Below are 19,442 nucleotides of genomic sequence, written 5' to 3' on the forward strand. Positions count from 1 at the left end.
TTTGTCTGCTTTAAGCTGATAAATGCCTGTACCATTTGCTTTTAATGGGGGAACCATGTTGTATGCATTGCAAGGAATCAAACTCACTTTGTAACTAGGCCTCAGCAATATTAATAATTTGACCCCGTTCTTCCACTCCCTCCTATTTTGACCCCTATTTTTGAGAGATATTCTTATGCGAAAACATTCTCTGCCTCTTCTTTCCCTGCGTTTTCAGCGTTGAGCGCAACTGTACAAAAATGCCCCTCTCCAATCTTCCGCCTGACTCCTGGCTGCTATGAATCAATGTCTGGAAAGAAACTTCTACACCATCCAGTATCATAATGCCTGTGAAGCAGCAAAAGGGCCTCTGGGTGCAGCATCTTGCCTCTGGGTGTGTGGGGCCCTCCAGCAAATCCTTGCCCTGTGATAAAGCTGATGCTGTTCCAAGAACAGAATACGTCTAAACTGAAGCAAGTTCTGGGACGAGTGGAGATTCTTTGTTCTATACCAGGCATGTCCAACAGGTCGGTCGCAATCTACCGGTCGATCGCAGGACATTAATGGTCGATCGTGTCCAATTAAAGAAGTAGGGGGGAAAGTAACTGTGCCTCCCCCCCCCAAAATGCTCAACAACAGCTTTGCCTCCCCCCATAAAAGCTCAACAACTTTGCCTGGCAATGACAATGGGTAGATCACAGCCAGTATTTTTATACTGTTAGTAGATCGCAGTCACTTGGGAGTTGGATGTGCCTGTTCTATACAAATCGTCTGCTGCAGGATTGTGTCATAAAGATGATATCTAAATCAATTAGCTATTGAATGCTAGGACCAGCTCCAGATATTGGCTAGAACGTAAAACCGTGTGTGTGTGTGTGTGTGTGTGTGTGTGTGTGTAGCAAATAGCTTACATTTTGGAGCAAAGCAATTATCCTGATAGTTGAAAGTCACCTGTGCATTATCTCTGGCCTTGGGGCCACTTTTGCTTCAGGTATAATTATGCCGTGTGAGCAAGGAGTCCCTTTGATGTGACAAATGCCGCTTGTCTGAGTATTAGCACATGGAGTACTGATTCTATAATTGAATCTTCTTCAAAGGGTCCGTGGCTGAATGGAAGGACCGGAGTGGTAATAGGGCAGGCACTCAGAGCTGTTACTCCTATGTTCTGCGTGGTAACTTCAAAGCTTCGAGTGCAAAATAATCCCCTCTCCTTTTGCAGAAGAGGCAACGAGTTTCATATATTTGAAATGGCTGGAAATGGACATAATCTAATTTTACTGTGTGAACGGGTGGAAAGAGTGCTGAACCCAAATTCAAATGGTTGCCAGCCACAGGCTCCTCAGAGGGTGTATACTTTCTACTCCTTCAAGCAGGATATGTTTCTCCATCCATAAAATGGGGGTTGTCATTGCCTTTGCAGGAGGAGGAATGAAAATGGGAAGCCTTTGTGCCTACCCTGAACCACTGGGGGTATGGCAGGCCATTCCCCTAAATAGATGAAGTTCATTTGAGCTGCTTCTGAAAAACTGAAAGGAGTAAGTGGAATGAAACCAAAAGCCAGGAACAGCTTGATCTTAGAAGTGAACAGAACGTGGATGGTTGCTTGCAAATCTTCGCTGGACTGAATTGGGAGAGAGAGAAAAGTTACTGGCCCCACCCTATTTTGGTGATTGTAATCTGTTTTAACTGTTTTTCATCTTAAATTGTTGGTAACCTGCCCCGGGACCTGCTGGGGAAGGATTGGTAATAAATAATCATCTTAATTTGATACTGGCTTCTAAGGCCACGTTTACCTTTTGGAACAGACCATTCTCACCAGCTGCCTCCTAGAGACATCGTAAAAATAAAAATAAAAATCATTGTATGTATGTATTAATTTACTGACTAGAGAGATCTAGAAACATCACACAAGTACACTGAAATATGTGTAAAAAAAAACAAAGGCAGTAATAATGAATAATCAAGCTAAAAAAGAAAATGTGTGCTTGATAGGAAGCAAGCAGGACACATGAGAGGGTTGGAGGCCTGGAGGTTGGGAGCTTTCTCCCAGGAATGCTTTGAAAATGGCTGACAGCCTGTCAAAGCCTGCAGCAGGTCTCTGCTTAGCTCCAGCTTCCCCCCATGGCAGGATGGTAGAGTGCACTTGTTTGTGCTCATGTCTTGCTTTCTGGTTTCCCACAGGCATCTGGTCAGCAACTGTGAGAACAGGATTCTGGACTAAATGGGCCATTGGGCTGATCTAGCAGGTTCATCCTGTGTTATGAGTTGGAGTCCAAAAAACTCTAGATTCTGCAGATTCTCCATCCCTTAGGTAATAGGCAGGAGATTCCACAATGAGCCTGTGCCTTGAGACCATGTCCATCTCTTTGGAGGGAGCAGAGTGCTTTAAATGTGTGGTGTGGACGTCAATATGATGATCCTTGGAGCATTGAGTCCACTAGGGGGCAGGAGCTGATAATGGAAAAGCCCCAAAATAAGGATGAACTCGAGTAGCCTGGATGTTGTGTACTGTATTAAGAACTGAAGCCCAGCCTGGTTATTTTACAAGGACTGAGATGGTAACCTACCTTTGAGCCTAGATAGGGAGACTATGCAGACAACTCTGAATGTTTGTCAAAGTTGTTGTTCTTTAACATCCACCTCATGAGAAGAGAAGACTCCCTGGAGAAGACACTGATGCTGGGAAAGATGGAGGGCACAAGGAGAAGGGGACGACAGAGGACGAGATGGTTGGATAGTGTTTTCGAGGTTACCAGCATGAGTTTGACCAAACTGCGGGAGGTAGTGGAGGACAGAGGTGCCTGGCGTGCTCTGGTCCATGGGGTCACGAAGAGTCGGACACAACTAGACGACTAAACAACATGTATAACGTCTGCAGTGAGCCAGGCCACCACACTGGTGATCTAAGGAGGATGACATTGCTCTCTGATGCAAAAAACTTTTATTTAAAACTGGGGCGTTTGTGAGCTTTCTTCACATGATGCAAGTCGACATTTTAAATCAGGGGAGGGTAACCTTTTGCAGCATTCAGACATGGACATCCTTATGGGGACTGCTTGCCTATGGTGGCAGGGCCAAAGGCAGAAGCGTGTGAAGCAATGGATGTCGAGGTGTTGCGGGGATGCTCACCAAATCTGGAGATGGCACCAAACTGGGAGGGATAGCCAGTGGCGCAGAAGACAGCATCGGGATTCAAGATGATCTTACTGGATTGGACCCAACTGGATCCAAACTAACAAAATGAATTTCGGTAGGGACAAATGCAAGGTTCTACACTTAGGCAGGAAGAACCAGATGCACAAATATAAGATGGGGGATACCTGACTTGCCAGGTGAAAAGGATCTAAGGAATCTTAACAGACCACAAGCTTAACATGGGTCAACAATGTGATGCAGCAGCAAAAGAAGCTAATGCTATTCTAGGCTGCATCAACAGAAGTCTAGTGTCCCCATCAAGGGAAGTCATAGTCCCACTGTGTTGGCCAGACCACACCTGGAGTACTGTGTCCAATTCTGGACATCACAATTTAAGATGCATATTGATAAGTTGGAACGTGTGTAGGGGAAGGTGACCAAGATGATAAAGGGTCGGAAAACCAAGCCTTATGAGGAACGGTTGAAGGAGTTGGGTATGTTTAGCCTGGAAAAGAGTGAGAGGATATAGGATAGATATTTCCAGATTATCTACAGAGCTGTCATATGGAAGATGCAGAAAACTTGTTTTCTCCTGTTCTGGAAACTAGGACCCGAACTAATGGTTTCAATTTACAAGAAATGTGACTTTAACTAAACACCAAGAAGAGCTTTCTGCCAGAAATAACTATTTCACAGTGGAATAGACTTAAAATAGGTTTAAAACTAGAATTGGCTCCGTCCCTCATTGGCTCTGGCTCCGCCTCCCCCAGGGCCTGGCTTTGCCAACTGATGGCTTCTCTGCCTTCTATCCTGCCAGTCCCAATGGGCACCAGCCACTGCTGCTATTCTTCACTCACTCAGTTCTGTACAAATTTTAAAAGGTGAGGCGAGCCTTTCTCTCACAAGCAAAGATTCAAAACCCAAAGGCTGCTGAGACCTGCCCATAGACGACCTTTGAAAAAAGGAAACTGGCCAGGACTTAACTCTGCAAAAAGAAGAAAAAGAAAAAGATGATAGCATAGGAGCGATGATGCTATTCAAGAGCACTGTCCCGGGATGCTTTCTACATTTTGGGTCAGTCAGAATGGCTTTGCAGATCTACATTAGCTACACTTTTCCTGTCTGCATAGTTTCCACGGGCGGCGGGGAGTCGCATACAAAACGTGTTAGCCATGTCTCCGCAAGAAACGTCTGTATATAAGACCACGTGTCAGTAAGAAGCGGCAGCCAGATGGAAAGCTGCTTCCTGCTGGCGCGCTGCACTGTCGCGCTCTGTTCCTTCGAGGCTTTAAGGCGCTTGGAAGCAACCTTGCAAAGGCAAGGAGAGCACCAGGCAGCGTAAACAGTCCCCGCCCAGAGCATGCGTAAAGCCACCCTTGGGACGAGAAGGCGCTCTCTTGCCTTCGGCTTGGCCCGTGGGGATCTCGCTTTCCCCCAGCGGTGCGCTCCTTTGCATCCGATCAAAGGAGCCCCGCCGCCAGCTGCCACCTCTCCTCTTCCTTCCTTGCAATGGCTCTGCGGAGCGATCCAGAACCGGCTTGAAGCGGCCGGTGCCAGGATGCACCGAGTCCCTTCTTCCCGCGCGGCCCCGCGGCTGCTTCTCTGGGGCTCCTGTCAGGCGCCCTTCCTCCTCCCAGCCAAACGGGGGTGATCTCGAGTCTCCCCTCTTTCTGGCGCGGCCAGCACGTGTTGGGGAGGGGCCGGGCCGGCCTCCCATTCATTCTCCCCACCCTCCAGCAGGAGGTGCCGGCACCATAAAAAGGGCCCGCGAAGAGGGCGCCGCCGTTCAGGGTGCCAAAGGCGGCGGAGGGAGCCGGCGTGTCGCGCGCTTTGCTCGTGCCGGGGCTGACAAGCCAGCGAGCAAGCGAGCGAGCAAACAAGCAAGCAAGCGAGCGAGGAGCTTCGGGTTGCACAAACAGGCTCGGGTGAGCCAACAGCAGCAGCAGCCTCAGCAGCATCCGCCAAGCCGGTCTCGCCATGTCCGGCGCCGGCGGCGTGGTGAAGAAGCGCGGCTCGGCCGCCTCGTCGGGGCCGCCGCCGGAGGAGGAGGAGAAGAAGCAGATGCTGTCCGGGGCGGCGGGCGGCGGCGGCGACGCGGGGCCGGAGGCTCACGAGAACGGCTGCGCGCCGCTGCCGTCTCCGGGCGCCGAGGGCGAGGACCCGTCTTCGCCCGGCGTGGCCCTGAAGCGCAACATCACGCTGCTGAACGGCGTGGCCATCATCGTGGGCACCATCATCGGCTCGGGCATCTTCGTGACGCCCACGGGGGTGGTGAAGGAGGCCGGCTCGCCGGGGCTGTCGCTGGTGGTCTGGGCGGCCTGCGGCGTCTTCTCCATCGTGGGCGCCCTCTGCTACGCCGAGCTGGGCACCACCATCTCCAAGTCGGGCGGCGACTACGCCTACATGCTGGAAGTCTACGGCTCGCTGCCGGCCTTCCTCAAGCTCTGGATCGAGCTGCTTATCATCCGGCCCTCCTCGCAGTACATCGTCGCCTTCGTCTTCGCCACCTACCTCCTCAAGCCCATCTTCCCCGCCTGCCCCGTCCCCATCGGCGCCGCCAAGCTCGTCGCCTGCCTCTGCGTCCGTGAGTATCCGGGCCCGGCGCGCGCCGTCCTCCGAGGCACTCTGTACGCGCTCAGGGGCACGCCGGGCGAAGTGCGGAGGGAGCTTCGCTTTCGGAAAGCGGGGCGGGAGCTAGAGAAGGGGCTGCGTTGAGCACGTGGCCGGTGCCATTTCTGACACCGCCCAGGTGCCTAACTCAGGGTCGGGGGGGGGAGAAGGGGCTTCTCGGGGCGCAGTTGCTGCCGGTCCAGGGGGGGGTCCCTCGCGGTTGAGGCGCTGAGGAGGACTGGCCTCCTAAGACGAGGTTATTTAAAAAAAAATGGCCTCCTGGGACTAAGGGAGACGAGTGGGTCTCTTCGGTTGGGTGCTGTGGTGGCGAAGCGAGAGAGCTGGTAAATCTCAAGGCATTCGTTTAATTTGTTAAACAGAGAACATGGTGCGAAACGCCAACGTTTTATAAGCAAAGTGGCTTACCCTGATGTCCTACTTGGAGTAGACCCACTGAGGTTAATGGATATGCCTAATTTTGGTTCATTAATTTAATCTGAATAGAACTCGGATAGATGCAACCCTGTATACTAAATAGCAATAATTCCTTAAATGAGACCAGTAATCGGAAGACGTCGGTAGTAATGGAGGGTGCTTGGAAATCGGGAGTGTGTGTGTGTCGGAGCCTCAGCACATGTTGCTGCTTTCAGGTGAGGTTTGACTTGTAGAGCCGGCCCTGTGACTCAGGGAGAGCTGGAATAACAAGGGGGGGGGGGCGCGGGGCGGAGACTCAGTAGAATGAATTAGGCACTGTGTGAAAGCTGCGTTTTGTGCAGTTCAGGGTTTTATGAAAAACAAGATGAAGTGGTCTGCTTTTTAGAGGGGCATTTTTCTTTTGGAGGAGGGGGCAGGAGATCCTGCTGTGGCCTGCCAGGTGTTGTTGGACTCCAAGTCCCATTTGCCATAGCAGCAGCCAGCATGTCCAATGGTCAGAGATGATGGGGACTGGAATCGGGGGGGGGGGGGGACAGCAAGATCCCCACCCTCTGCTTTAGAGGACTGTTCTCAGGGAAATGATGTTTCCTTGACTTAGTGCCCCCTCCCCTCTAGTTTCTGCAAAAACACTGGAAAATATACAGTACCTTTTTTTTTACCTGGCAGGTAGTGTTTCTGAAGAGCCACAATTATCAAAAGCTGGTTCCACTTTCATCTTGTATGTATGTGGTCCCAGTTCCACTTGGCCCCAGAGAAGAGATCTCCTTGCCATGAAAAAAAATATCAATATTTTAACAATTGTGTTGTGTGATCCAGAATTTTAGCTCTTATCTTATCAGTCTTTGGGTAACTTGTGTGTTTATGAAGTTTTCTGTTTACTCTTTTTGATATTTCTCCACTTGCCCAGTATCTGGTTCTGATAAGAATCACCATGCTGAATCAGGCCCAAGGGTCTGTCTAGTCCGGCGTCCTGTTATCACAGCGGCTCGTGGTGGCTAGGAGCTGCCAATACCCTTGTCCTTCATGGACGAGGTGTAGGTGCCTCCTCCACAAGCAAAGTAGGTATTGCTATTTATCTAAAGGGTCATTTAAACACTGTACATTCAAAGCACATTTTCCCTCTAGAGAATCCTGGGAGCTGTAGTAGCAGCTCTGTGAGAGACTGTGGTGTAAATGTGCTTCAGATGCATTTTGTTGCAACTGTTTTGAGTTAAAACTCTTACCTGACGTGATTTGGGGATTAGGGTAGCTGTTTTCTGAATGGATTCTTTACCTGAAGTATGAAGAACCTGTGGCCCTCCCAGTTATTAGGAGACTCCAACTCCCATCATCCCTGACTGCCTGCCTGTGTGTGGTTGGGGCTGATGGGAGTTGGTGTCCAACAATATCTAGGATCCAGGTTCCCCATGCCTAGTGTATTTCCATTTCCTAGCAAATGTGGCTTTTCCCTATTGGTGAAGAACTGTTCTTAGTTCTGTTGCTGTTTTGCTAATTTATTGTTTTTAGAAGTATTGCATAATAAGCTTATTCAGCACCTAAATTTTTAAAACTGGTGGATCAGAAGCAGAGTTCATGCTTTGCATCGAAAGGGTTCAATCCCTGACACTTCCAGGGAGAGCCAATGCCAGCCAATATATAAAGACAGTGCTGAGCTAGATGGGCCAATCGTGTGACTTGATATAAGGCAGCTTCTTATGTTGCTATGCGCATATATCAAAAGATTGTGCAGGCACACATGCCTAGCAGACATGATACAAAAGGAAAAATTAATGGGTAGGGCAGAGGAAAGCAAGCACTGGACCAGCTGCTCCTTCACTGGGCAAGGGATGGGGTCCAATTGGTCTCCCTCTTGCCCTGATGGTTCTTCCTGGGAAGCAGAAAGTGCAGCCTCCCAGTGGCTCTCTAGATTACCTGGCTGATGGCAGAGCCCAGAGTGTGCCTCACTGTGTTTACTTTTGTTTCTCCCTTTCTGTCCATGGAGGATTTTCAGTAGGATCCAAGGGATGCAGGCTGTTACTGTTTACACTCCTCCCGGCTTAACCTCCTGCATAGATAGCTCAGGGCAAATTGTGTTCTGTGCAGGAGTCAGCAGTGCTTTAAAGTCTCCCCTTGCATGTACATTGCCACTCCCTCTTTAATTCCCTTGGCTCCCGCCATCTGTCATTTTGCAACCTCTCCTCCTCTCCCCAGTTCATTTTGCCTCGCATACTTCATGGCCTGTGTCTGGCTGCGGAGGCTATACCTGTCACTTATTTTAATTCCAAAGCATTTATAAAATATCTAAGCACCGTACAAAGCAATAACCGTATCACTGAAAAGAAAAATACTACATAGAACCAGTAAAACAGTAGTATAAAAGCATATAAAGAAGAGTCAAATTAAAGCAAAGTCTATGTTATGGCCTAGGGAAAGTCTGGGCAACAAGATCTGTCTTTACAAGACGTCGACTGACGGTTGCGGCTTCACATTCCAAAGTACAGGGGCAGCAGTGAAAAATACGACCGTTTTGGGGTCACAGCCCTGTGGTATTCTGTAAGGTGTGATGTCACAAGTAGAATTTCATCAGATGACGATGGGCCCTGTATGGCACCCACTTTGCCTTGGCTGGCACTAAATAAGCATTAAACATTCATGGGGCTTCTAGTTTCAAATTGCACTTTCTCCATTGGGGTAGATTTTCTCTCCCCTCCTCTCGCCCCAGGGCACTTGGTTTGGAGCAACCAAGGGGAAGAGTGCTTTGGAATTTGAAAATTGCACAATTGGTTTCGCCAAGAGCAAACCTCCCCTTGGCTTGATGCTCGTTTTGATTGTGGCACTCTTCCCGATAGGTGGGGTTGCTTGGTGCAGCCCAGCCAAAATTCTTAACTAGAAATATATCTTCTTACTTTTCACACCCGTAAGGCAGGGCAGATTCCACCTGCCTCATCCTACTTACCTTGCATTCCCGTCCTTGTTTACAGGAATGTTTTCAAAATAAAATGCCAGAGCATCATCAGCTTTCCATCTTTGCTTAATGATGTTGTCTACAACCGTGGAGTGTGTGTGTGTATGGAAGAGAGGTACATTGGAAGCTGCCTTATTCCAGTCCAGGCTATTTGTCCATCTAGCCCAATATTGATTGATCTGACAAGTAAGCTCTCCAGGGTTGTGCCTTACTGGTCACCTGATACCTGATTCGTTTAATTGGAGATGCCAGGGATTGGCCCAAGGCCTTCTGCATGCACAGCAGGTGCTCTGTCATCTAGGTCTGGTCCCTGCCTTCTAGATGTTACTGGCTCCCCTTGTCACCTTGAGGCCCAGTGGTAACTTGGGGGAGAAAAGAAAATGGTAACTTGGGGGCACTTTCATGGGGGGGGGGTCAATAGTGCGTGCAGATGAGTCTCTTCTTGGGTTGAGCACAGGTGAAAATACCTGGATTGTCTGGAAGCAGCAAACTCAGCATCAGGTTGTACAGTATTTGGGTGCAAGGTTTTTGTTTGACACCTGCCTGGATTATCTCACGTAGCAACTACAAATAGGTTCACAATTTAGAATCTCGTTGCTATCCTGACTTAACCTCCTCCTGGTACAGAAGCTTTTAATGCATGTCAAGTAAAAATTGTTTTCTAACTTCACAGGGTCTGAGTTTAGGTACTTGGAGTGAGCTGCTGCCTGGCTTTTTTTTTCTGAAGCTTTTGGTTAAATCCTTCTATATGTTTCCTTTTGCGTTGGGAGATTACTAGATCCCTGCTAATTGGTGCCTTTGATGTGCTGCTCCTCCTTCCCTCCCTGTTCCCCATCCATATACATGCTTGAATTAACTGTGGAATCTCTGATGTGGCTCAGAGGGATTATTTCAACCCTACCATTACCTGTTCCTAGACTGAAAATTTGAAAGGCAGAGATTCCAGCCACACTCTCTGGCCTCCCAAGAGCTTTAGAAGGAGGGGAGGTGCTGGCCTGGAGCCAGTGCTAACACCTTGATCTGATAGTGTTACTTGGGAGGGTAACTCTCCCCCATGTAAGTGTGCTTTGGATCACCACCTTCTGCCATGATCATCCGAACAGGCAAACAATGACCTTTTCTATTGCAGGAGAAATTGCAACTGCAGCGACTGGTATTCAGGGACTACTGACTCCGACAAGTGGCAGCCAAACATGCCCGTTTGCATTTATTTATTTATTTATTTATTTATTTATTTATTTATTTCGTATACCATCTTTTAATCCCCCTCATTTAATCCTCACAACAACCCTGCAAGGTAGGTTAGGCTGAGAGGCAGTGACTGGCCCTAAGACACCCAGCGAGCTTCATGGCCTAGCAGGGATTGGAACTCGAGTCTCCCAGGTCCTAATCCAGCTAGTAGCTATGCATAGCTTCTTTTGTCTGCCATGAATTCTGCTCTCTCTCCATTTAAAGCCACCCACACCCGTCAGCGCTGTCCAAAGTGGCAGCAAGCAATATTTGAATCCCTCTAGAAAATTACATACTTCATTTTATTTGCATGCCGCTTTTCTGCTGTTCAAAATATTCTCAAGGCAGCTTACAGCGTGGCAAAAATGCATCACCACAACCTAACAAAAGGAGTGATAAAAGGTAAATAAAACATTAAAAATACACAACCGAACCATCTCCACATCAATCACAAGATCTAAAACAACGATGTAAAAAACCAATAGCAACATCCCCCAGCCCAAGAGTCTGTTCAGCAGGCTCAGCTTTTGTAGCTGGAGTCCGTCCTGGCCCCACCCTCCCAGGCCATGTGGGAAAAGGCCTACAGGAGAGGGAGCAGGTCTTCCAGGACTCACAGCCAAGATGGTCTCTGGCCTCTTCAGCAGCCCCAGCTTTTGTAGCTGGGGTCAAGCAGATTCCCCATCTCTCGCCAGGCATTTCTAAACTCTGTTCCTGCACAGAGCTTTGTGGGAGTGATCAGCTTATGCCTCATTCCCAAATCTGCCTCCATTGGGGATTCTGCATGTGCTGCCTGCCATGTTGGAAGCAGGGGCCAGCCTCGCACTGGACCATGTGACATGGTGGCGGAGGCTCTCTCTTGACTTCTGCCATTTTAGCGCCAGGTACTTTGGCGGCAGGCACGGCTGAGCTCAGCAAGCCTTAAAGCGAAAATGGAGACGGGGTGGGGTGGGGGGAGAGACGCACATAGGGGAGGAGGGGTGTCACGTGCTGTTGCCAGGCAACCCCTCGTGGTCCCACGTTGCTGCTGGATTCTAACGGGAATCAATGGGAGACAATTGTGTGGTTGCCCAGCAACTAGGCACGTGACTTCTCCGGTTTCCCCCCTCCTCTCTTTCCAGTTCAAGGCTTACTTCACCTCCCCCCCCCCCCCGCCTGGCCACTTGGTGGCTTGGCTGAACAATAATAAAGATGGCAGACAGCTGTCTGGGTGGGAGAATTGGCTCGCCGCTGGCTACACAGGAATGAGAGCGTTTTATGTTTTTAGGGAGGCTAGCTGGTGGCTTTTACTTGGGCAGGATTGTGCCCAGGGGCTGCCAGTTGCTGACCCAGCTCTGACATGTCATCGGTAGGGAGAGGAGAATTTTGCAAAACTGGGCTTCAGAAATGTTTTGATCTGTGCTCCGCATGGTTTCGTGTGAACGCACCTTCGAAATCTGCTTCCTTGCCTACAACAAAGCCAGCTTTTTGCCCAAGGTGGGAGCAAATCTAGGGCAAAGGGTTCAAAGTGCTTGATCAAAGCAGTTTTGATCCAGAGGGTTTGGCTCACTTGAGAAATGTTTGCTCCAGCTGCTTAGAATTGGCTGCTCTATAATTGCAGTATATCTTTTCCTCGCTCCAGTTGGATGAGCAGGCGGTGATAAATGGCAAACGCGAAAGATTGCACTGCTTATACTTTCGGAATCCAGGATGTTCTTCCAGAGCTCTCGGCGCTGCTGGTAAATACATCCGTCACAAGTCTGCTTGCCTGCATCTTCCCTTTGCAAGGAGCAAAACAGAAATGACTTCAGGGTTCTAAATCAAAGTTAAGAGGAGCTTCTTCACACAGTGCCATAGTTAAGTCATGCAACTCGTTCCCTTGAGATGTAGCTGTGGCCACTAGCTTGGCTGGCTTTAAAAAGGGAGTCTAGACCAATGGCTAGGAACTGCTCCCGGGGGGGCAATGGGATTACCTGGGGGGAGCACTAAGGCAGGGGGCACTGGAAGCGCAAATGACTATCAGACATCGAAAAGCTTGTATCAGTGCATCACATTCATCAATTTCATTGAATTAATTGAACTAAATAGTTTTAATTGCATTTTTTGGGGGGAAACCATACAATTAAGTGTTATTATTTTGCGTTTAATTGCCTTTATCTTATCTGTGCAAAAGTGAGAATGGACTGAAGTAACTTGTAACTTGAACACCAGAGCACATCTGACCAAGTGGCAGTCCGGTGTAGTGGATGGAGTTTGGATTTGAGTTATTTATTTATTAAAGTTCTTCAGTGCTCTCAAAACTGTTGATCCTGCAGGGGAGAGTTGAGTTCAAATCTCCATTCACCCATGAAGCTCTCTGGATGGCCTTGAGTATGTCTCCCTCGGCTCCTAGCCTACTTTGCAGGGTTCCTGTGAGGATAAAATGGGATAACCCTGAGCTCTTTGGAGGAAAGGTGGGATGAGACAATTTAGTTTTATTGCAAAAGAACTTATGTGCTTCTGTGTTCCTTGGTTTCTTGAGAGCCCTGGGCTCCCCAATAAATGTAGTGCAAGCTGAGCTCTTTCTGTTTTTCACTCCTTTCCCCCTCCCCAGCCCTGCCTACCTGCATTCAAAGTTTGTACTTGGGAGCAACTTCTCAAACAGTCCCCTTTCTTGTACTTTTTCAACCTGACTCTTTTAACGTGCTTTTCATGCCTCTCTGCAGAGGCAGGATCCAAGCTGCACCCATAATCTCCCCGGTTTGCACAATTCAGGGCTTGTGTGGTGGCTCACTGCTTGCTCCACTACACTGAGGATCATAAATATTTGTGCGTTTCCAGGGAGCAATGATGCTGCTTTGACCATATTAGGGGCTCGGTTGACTCTGAGCATTGATCCTTTAGCTGCTTGGCCGGACTAGGCGTCCCCTGATTGAGAGCTGCCCTCCAGATCCTGAAAGGTTTTGCATCAACATAACCACCTGCAGCAGTGCCCATTTGCTACTGATGCCTTAGAGATGTGAGCTTTTCCACTGCAAGCCAGTAACCTCCCAGGGTCCTGGTTTTTATCTAGGTTATTTATGTGTGTTTGGTCAGGACTCCCCAAAGTGGCCTGCTGGGAAGTCTAGCCATAGTTCCTACCCCCTTTTTGTCTCCCTGCTACCCTCTTGCCACAAATGGGGAGGAAGAGAGGAACATGTGAGAAGTGGATTCCTCCTACCCTTTCAAGAAATCTGGTTAAGCAGGCCAGAAAAAAGTGGTTAGAGGTTTGGGGGCCAAATGGTTCCAGTCCAAGGACAGTTTTGCTTTGAGGGCTGCCAGTTGCCGACCTCCACCCTAAGATTGCTTTTTGATGCTGTAGGTGCCTGACTCCTGTTTGTCTTGCGTTTATCTTTCTTTGTGTGGTGCTGCCTTGGCCTCTTGCCTACTCTCCTAGAAGAGCTTACCTTGCCACAATCTTTTTGGCTTGTTACTATGCTACCTGAAGGACCATCTCTCCTTGCATCAACCAAGCTGCAGTCATCTGGGGAACCCCTGTTGTGCCTCCCTCTGCAGCCCAGTAATGTGCGGAGCATAGGGATGCAGGATAGACCTTTCTCATTGAGCTGCAAGTCAGACAGTCTCGCTCCATGCCCCAAGAGGGGTCTAGTTCACTGTTTCGCTGAGTGCCTCTTGGTAGCAGCACATTTTTCTTCCCGCCTGCATCTGGTGGAAATGCATAACCTGCTTTCAGCTCTCCTTGCTTTTTCAACTTCAGGCGTCTGGCTCAAGCTTCTTAATCCCTTTGGCCACCAAACTTAACCAGATTTGTCTGTTGCAATTACTCCAAGCTATGAAGTGTGGTCATATCAGAACTGCCTTTGGTTTTCTGGCTTACAGGAATTGTTCAGTACCCTCACTCAATTACAGCTGCACTGTGTTTGCAAAAGCACCACTTGTTTTTGCTTGCATCAGGCTCCCTGGCCTCTGGAAGGGCATGCTCCATGACTACTCATCCTGGTGGGGTGTTTTTTTTTTGTCCTTTCGGAAGTGGAGCTTCAGGTCATAGGGATACAGGCTCCTCTCATTCACTGTGTGGCTGTAAGAAGATTTGCTGTTTCCAAGACCACCTGACGCTAACACTGGAGCCTGTGGGGAATGCTTTTGCTCCAGTTCTTTCCTGGGTATGTTTACAGTGTAGGAAGCATCCCTTGCTATCTATTCTAAATGATAGGTAATGAATAACGCTGGGCCTGGGATGAAGAAGCCTCTTCTTTTGGCAAAGTTGCCATGCATATTAACAAAAGGTGAGGCTAGCAAAGTGGAATGCAGTTGTTTTTGCTTTGCAAGGCAAGCTGGATAATGAGATTCAGGCACCTTCATTGATAGCTCAAATGGTTAGAGCATGGTGCCGATAATGCCAAGGTTGCAGGTTCAATCCCCGTATGGGACAGCTGCATATTCCTTCATTTATAAACTGGGTTACAAGGGATGAAAACAAAGTTAATATATTGAGACAGTTGTTCAGTGGTACCTCTGGTTATGAACTTAATTCGTTCTGGAGGTCTGTTCTTAACCTGAAATCGTTCTTAACCTGAGGTACCACTTTAGCTAATGGGGCCTCCTGCTGCCGCCGTGCCACCACCACGCGATTTCTGTTCTCATCCTGGGGTAACGTTCTTAACCCGAGGCACTACTTCCGGGTTAGTGGAGTCTGTAACCCAAAGTGTTTGTAACCCGAGCTACCACTGTACAGCAAAGCAGAGTGTGGGGTCTTTCAGTTTCCTGGGACTTGTACTTGCTGGGATGGAAGGTCCAACCTTTTAATCTCTGGCGTGCTTACTAACATTGGGAAGTTTTCTCTCTAATGCCACAACTGAAGTGTTTAGTTCACAAATCAAATCAAATCGCTCATAAAAAAATAAACACTTTAAACCAACTGAAAGGTTACTCTGCGATCTAAACGAGGCAGCAGATTTTTATTTTGAAATGGAAATACTTACTAAAAGCTCCAAATGGCATGCGCCAACTTCAAATAAGCATTCACTCATATGCGCATGAGAGATGAGAAGTGATACCTCTTCTGATATTGTGCCCTGCGAGAGAGACATGTGTTCCTATTTTAAAAGAAGCCTAGCAGTAAGAACTGTTCAGCCCTTTAAGAGCAGAATCCAGCTCCAGATCTGGGATGTAAATAGTACTCTGAGCAAACACCCACAAGATGCTACAAAGGTAGTGAAGACTGTGGCAAGTCTGACCAAATTTCAGAAGTAACTGACATCTCCTGGTAGCTCATAGTGTTGGCTTCCTTGGTACACAGTGTAGACCAGCAATTCTCATAATGTGATCCGTGGACCATCACGTGAGCTTCATTCAGATGGCATGTATAAAAATGCAGTTAAAACGCATGCAGCATTTTAGCATAACACGTTACAGTGGTACCTTGGTTTACGAACTTAATCCATTCCGGAAGTCCGTTCTTAAACCAAAGCATTCTTAAACCAAGGCATGCTTTCCCATAGCAGCGGGGGGACTCAATTTACAAATGGAACACACTCAACAGGAACGGGAACATGTTCTTCTTCCAAGGCAAAGTTCCCAAACCAAAACACCTACTTCTTGGTTTGCAGCATTCTTAATCCAAGTTGTACATAAACTAAGCTGTTCTTAAACCAAGGTACCACTGTAACAGGCAGACAAATTATGAACTGGTCCACCAAGACCCTCAGCAATTTTCTGCTGGTCTTGGGGGTGGGGGAGTTGAGAAGCCCCTGATGTTGACCCTGCAAAAGTGATCAAGCCTCTTATGTGAAAAGAAGCATTGCAGCATAGGAAGGTGCACCATGCAGAGTCAAGTCAATTAATCTACCTAGCTCAGGATCAGTGGCACTGCCTGGAAACTGTTCTGCAGGGTCTGTGACATTCTTGGGCCCCGTTTTGAGATGCTAGGGCCTCATCCTGGGACCTTCTGGGTACAAAGCAGATGCCTTGCCACTGAGCCATGGCATACTTTTTTCCTGGAGAACTATTGGCCTTTCTCATTTCCATTTTCCCATGCATATTTCCTCCGCTGACCAATTCCTGTAAGTGAGTGGGCTTCCAGAACCCACTGACTGAAAAACCTGTTCTTGCATTTCTTGGAAAGCCAGACAACCTGTCTTCATAAAAAACAACCACCCCAAAACAGCAGCTGCACCCACTGCACAAGTTCAGTTTCCTGTTGTCTGTTGTGGTAGATGCAAACTCTCTTAGTAGGCTAATCTTTTGCTGAGACCTTCTGCTTTTATGGTGTACTATCACTGCAACTGGCCTTCTTACTTGCTCTTCCATTTGATTATTTTTATTTTTTTACACCTATCTAATATGTTGTATTTTCCGCACCTTCATTTCCTGGCTGTTGGGATTCCTCTCTGGCTTCCGTTCCTGGTTTCAGAACCCTGCATTGCACCGCTTCTTTCATCCGGCTCTGGTACTGTTTTGGTTCCTCATTCGTGGCGCCTTGGAAAGGATGTGGGTCCCTATGTGGGGGAAGCTCATGAAAGAGGATCACGTGTAAGAAGCAGTTGTTTGACAGCTAGCAGATTTGACCAATTCCTGTTGAATCAGAGTTAAGGAAGGAGAGACCACCACATTCAAAGGTAGATTCTTCCACTGTCCCATCTACAAACAGCTGTATTGCAGAAGACTCTATAACCAGTAGGAAACAAATATTCTATTGCTTTTTAAAAAATCCTTTGGGAGGCAGATGGGGGGCTGCTTTGGCTTAATTACCCCCCCCCCCCCGTTTCTCTTGTGGTTTTAGGAAACACGTTGCTTGCATTGTTTGACTATGCTGGGCTGGCTACTTTGCCCAACAATCGTGCTGAATATGGCAAAACAATTACAGCGGCACCTCGGGTTAAGAACTTAATTCGTTCCAGAGGTCCATTCTTAACCTGAAACTGTTCTTAGCCTGAAGCACCACTTTAGCTAATGGGGCCTCCTGCTGCTGCCGCGCCGCCGGAGCACGATTTCTGTTCTCACCCTGAAGCAAAGTTCTTAACCCGAGGTACTATTTTTGGGTTAGCGGAGTCTGTAACCTGAAGCGTCTGTAACCCAAGGTACCACTGTATTTATTTTTTAACGGGAGGTTGGTGCAACTTAGAGCTGTGTGAGCTTCTGGCTTACATGTTACTCTCATGCGTGAAAGCAAGCAAGAAATGAGCACCTTCCTTCCTCCTGGAGGGGGTGTAACAGAGGCCCGTGCAGAGTTCCTGCTTTGCAAACACACGTGATCTTGTTTTCTTATAACACTGTGCTCTGTCCCTGGCATGTTATGTGAGGGTGGTGTGGCAGAGGAATACCTCCCTCTGCCTGAAACCTTAGGAAGCTGCTGCCAGTCAGAGTAAGCAATGCCAAGCTGCTTGGACCAATGTTCTTTGACTCAATGCAAGACAACATCATGCACCTGTGTATTTAGCGGGGAAACTGTGTTTCTGAGTGGACTTCTAACCGTAGGAAGATGTCTGTTTTGCTAATTTGAGGGAGGGAGGTGGAGTCAAGTCACTGACACATTACACACGAACACACTCCTTTCCTTGAGGCGTTTTCTGCTACTGGTTTGTTCTGTGCTGATAACCCCTATTTTTCACTCAGAATCCTGCTAGTGTGTTCTGATAGTGCCACTGTCTTCTCTTCTTCCCAAGCAGCCTGATGATTTTAAAAAACTACTTACGTGTCTTGAAAGTGACAAATTTGTGTCCTGTGCAGGCCTAGAAAGAGAGATACACAAATAAGTTACTATGTCTCTCTCTCTCTCATCTTAAATGGCTTGTTTGTACAGTGACTTGGTCTCGCTTTATCTGTTCATAGTGGGAACTTCTAAAATTTAGGGAACGAAGGAGCCGCTCATTACCAGCAAAGTTTTGTAACTAAAACCTCCCCCGCTACCCCAGTAAGGTTCTATAAACTTTTTAAAAGTTGCTGCGTTAGGTGACATAATAGAAGTTTGTTTTCAAAATGCACAGCATAGAGAACCGGGATTATTTATAAAATATAGTTTTATTATTTATCAAAGTTCAGAGACACAAAGAGCACCTTTTAAGGCTGCATTCCTTTGCACATTTACCTGGGGATAAGTCCAATTGAGCTTTGACTTTCTGACAGAGCTGTTCGACAGTGGAACAGACTTCCATGAGAGGTAGCGGACTCTCCTTCCTTGGAGGTTTTAAAGCATCTGTCATGTATGATCTAGTTGAGATTCCTGCATTGCAGGGGGTTGATCTAGATGACCCTTGGGGGCCCTTCCAACTCTACAATTCTGTGATTCTATGAATGTCACCTTGTAAAATAAATGGAGTAGTGCAGCCATCCCAACCATATGTGTTGGGAATGCGCTTCCCACCAGCTCCAGCCAGCATGATCCTGTGGCTGCTGGGAGTCCAACACATCTGGAGGGCACCAGGCTGGATGGAGAAACAAAGCAAAAACCTTTGGGCTGCTTGCCGCTCCCGTGGGGGGGGGGGAGGCTTAAGCAGCTGCTGAGGATGCCACCCCTTGGCATCCTTCCTCTCTGCTGTTTTTACGCATGGCACAGTTAGCCAGTTAAAAGTGTGCCGAAATGACAAGGGTGCCAGCTTAGCCCGTCTGAGTTCAAAGTGTCGGGTGCCCTGCTGGATCTTGCAGTGCCGTCTTCAAATGTTGAGTCAGCAGATCTGGCTTCCTGCATCTGTGGTCTTGTAGGGAGTTTGAGATCAGCTCCTGCTGAACATATGTATCTGTTTACTTGTTGCTGCGTATATGAGCCTCGGAAGCTTCTGGCTGGCTGCGCTTCATTTCTATACTTAGATGTGCAGGTATTCTGACCAGCCTGGGAGGGATGCTACATTAAGAGTGGGAGCACATGATTCCAATCTTTGTTTACTCGGGTGAGGGAAACATGCACTCTGTATATGCTTCAGGGTCCTCTTGGCACTGACGCATCACTCAGTAAGTGTTTCAAAGTAACGTGTGTTGCCGTGCTTGCAGTCCTCACCAACAGCCCTGTAAAGTAGGGACAGTATTGGCATCGCCCAGTTTGCAGATAGGAGCACTGAGGCTAAGCCGAGAGAGACTGACTTGCTTAAAGCACTCGTCCCCCGTGAGTTCTTGGGAAAGGTTCCAGGGCTATACCTTGGTGTGCCTTAAGCCCTGGAGG

At 48.1% G+C, this 19,442-nt stretch overlaps 1 protein-coding gene across 1 annotated transcript in view; it reads left to right on the forward strand.

Moving 5' to 3' along the window:
* The first annotated feature begins 4,547 nt into the window (after nucleotides 1-4,547).
* SLC7A5 (solute carrier family 7 member 5) overlaps nucleotides 4,548-19,442 on the forward strand; it is a 46,239-nt gene continuing 31,344 nt past the window's right edge. The window contains exon 1 of the mRNA XM_028739942.2: nucleotides 4,548-5,698. Coding sequence (XP_028595775.1) covers nucleotides 5,092-5,698 — 607 coding nt within the window. The 5' untranslated portion in view covers nucleotides 4,548-5,091. The remainder of the gene's footprint in view (nucleotides 5,699-19,442) is intronic.

Source organism: Podarcis muralis, chromosome 7 (assembly GCF_964188315.1).
Source record: "Podarcis muralis chromosome 7, rPodMur119.hap1.1, whole genome shotgun sequence".
NCBI classification, from domain to species: domain Eukaryota; kingdom Metazoa; phylum Chordata; class Lepidosauria; order Squamata; family Lacertidae; genus Podarcis; species Podarcis muralis.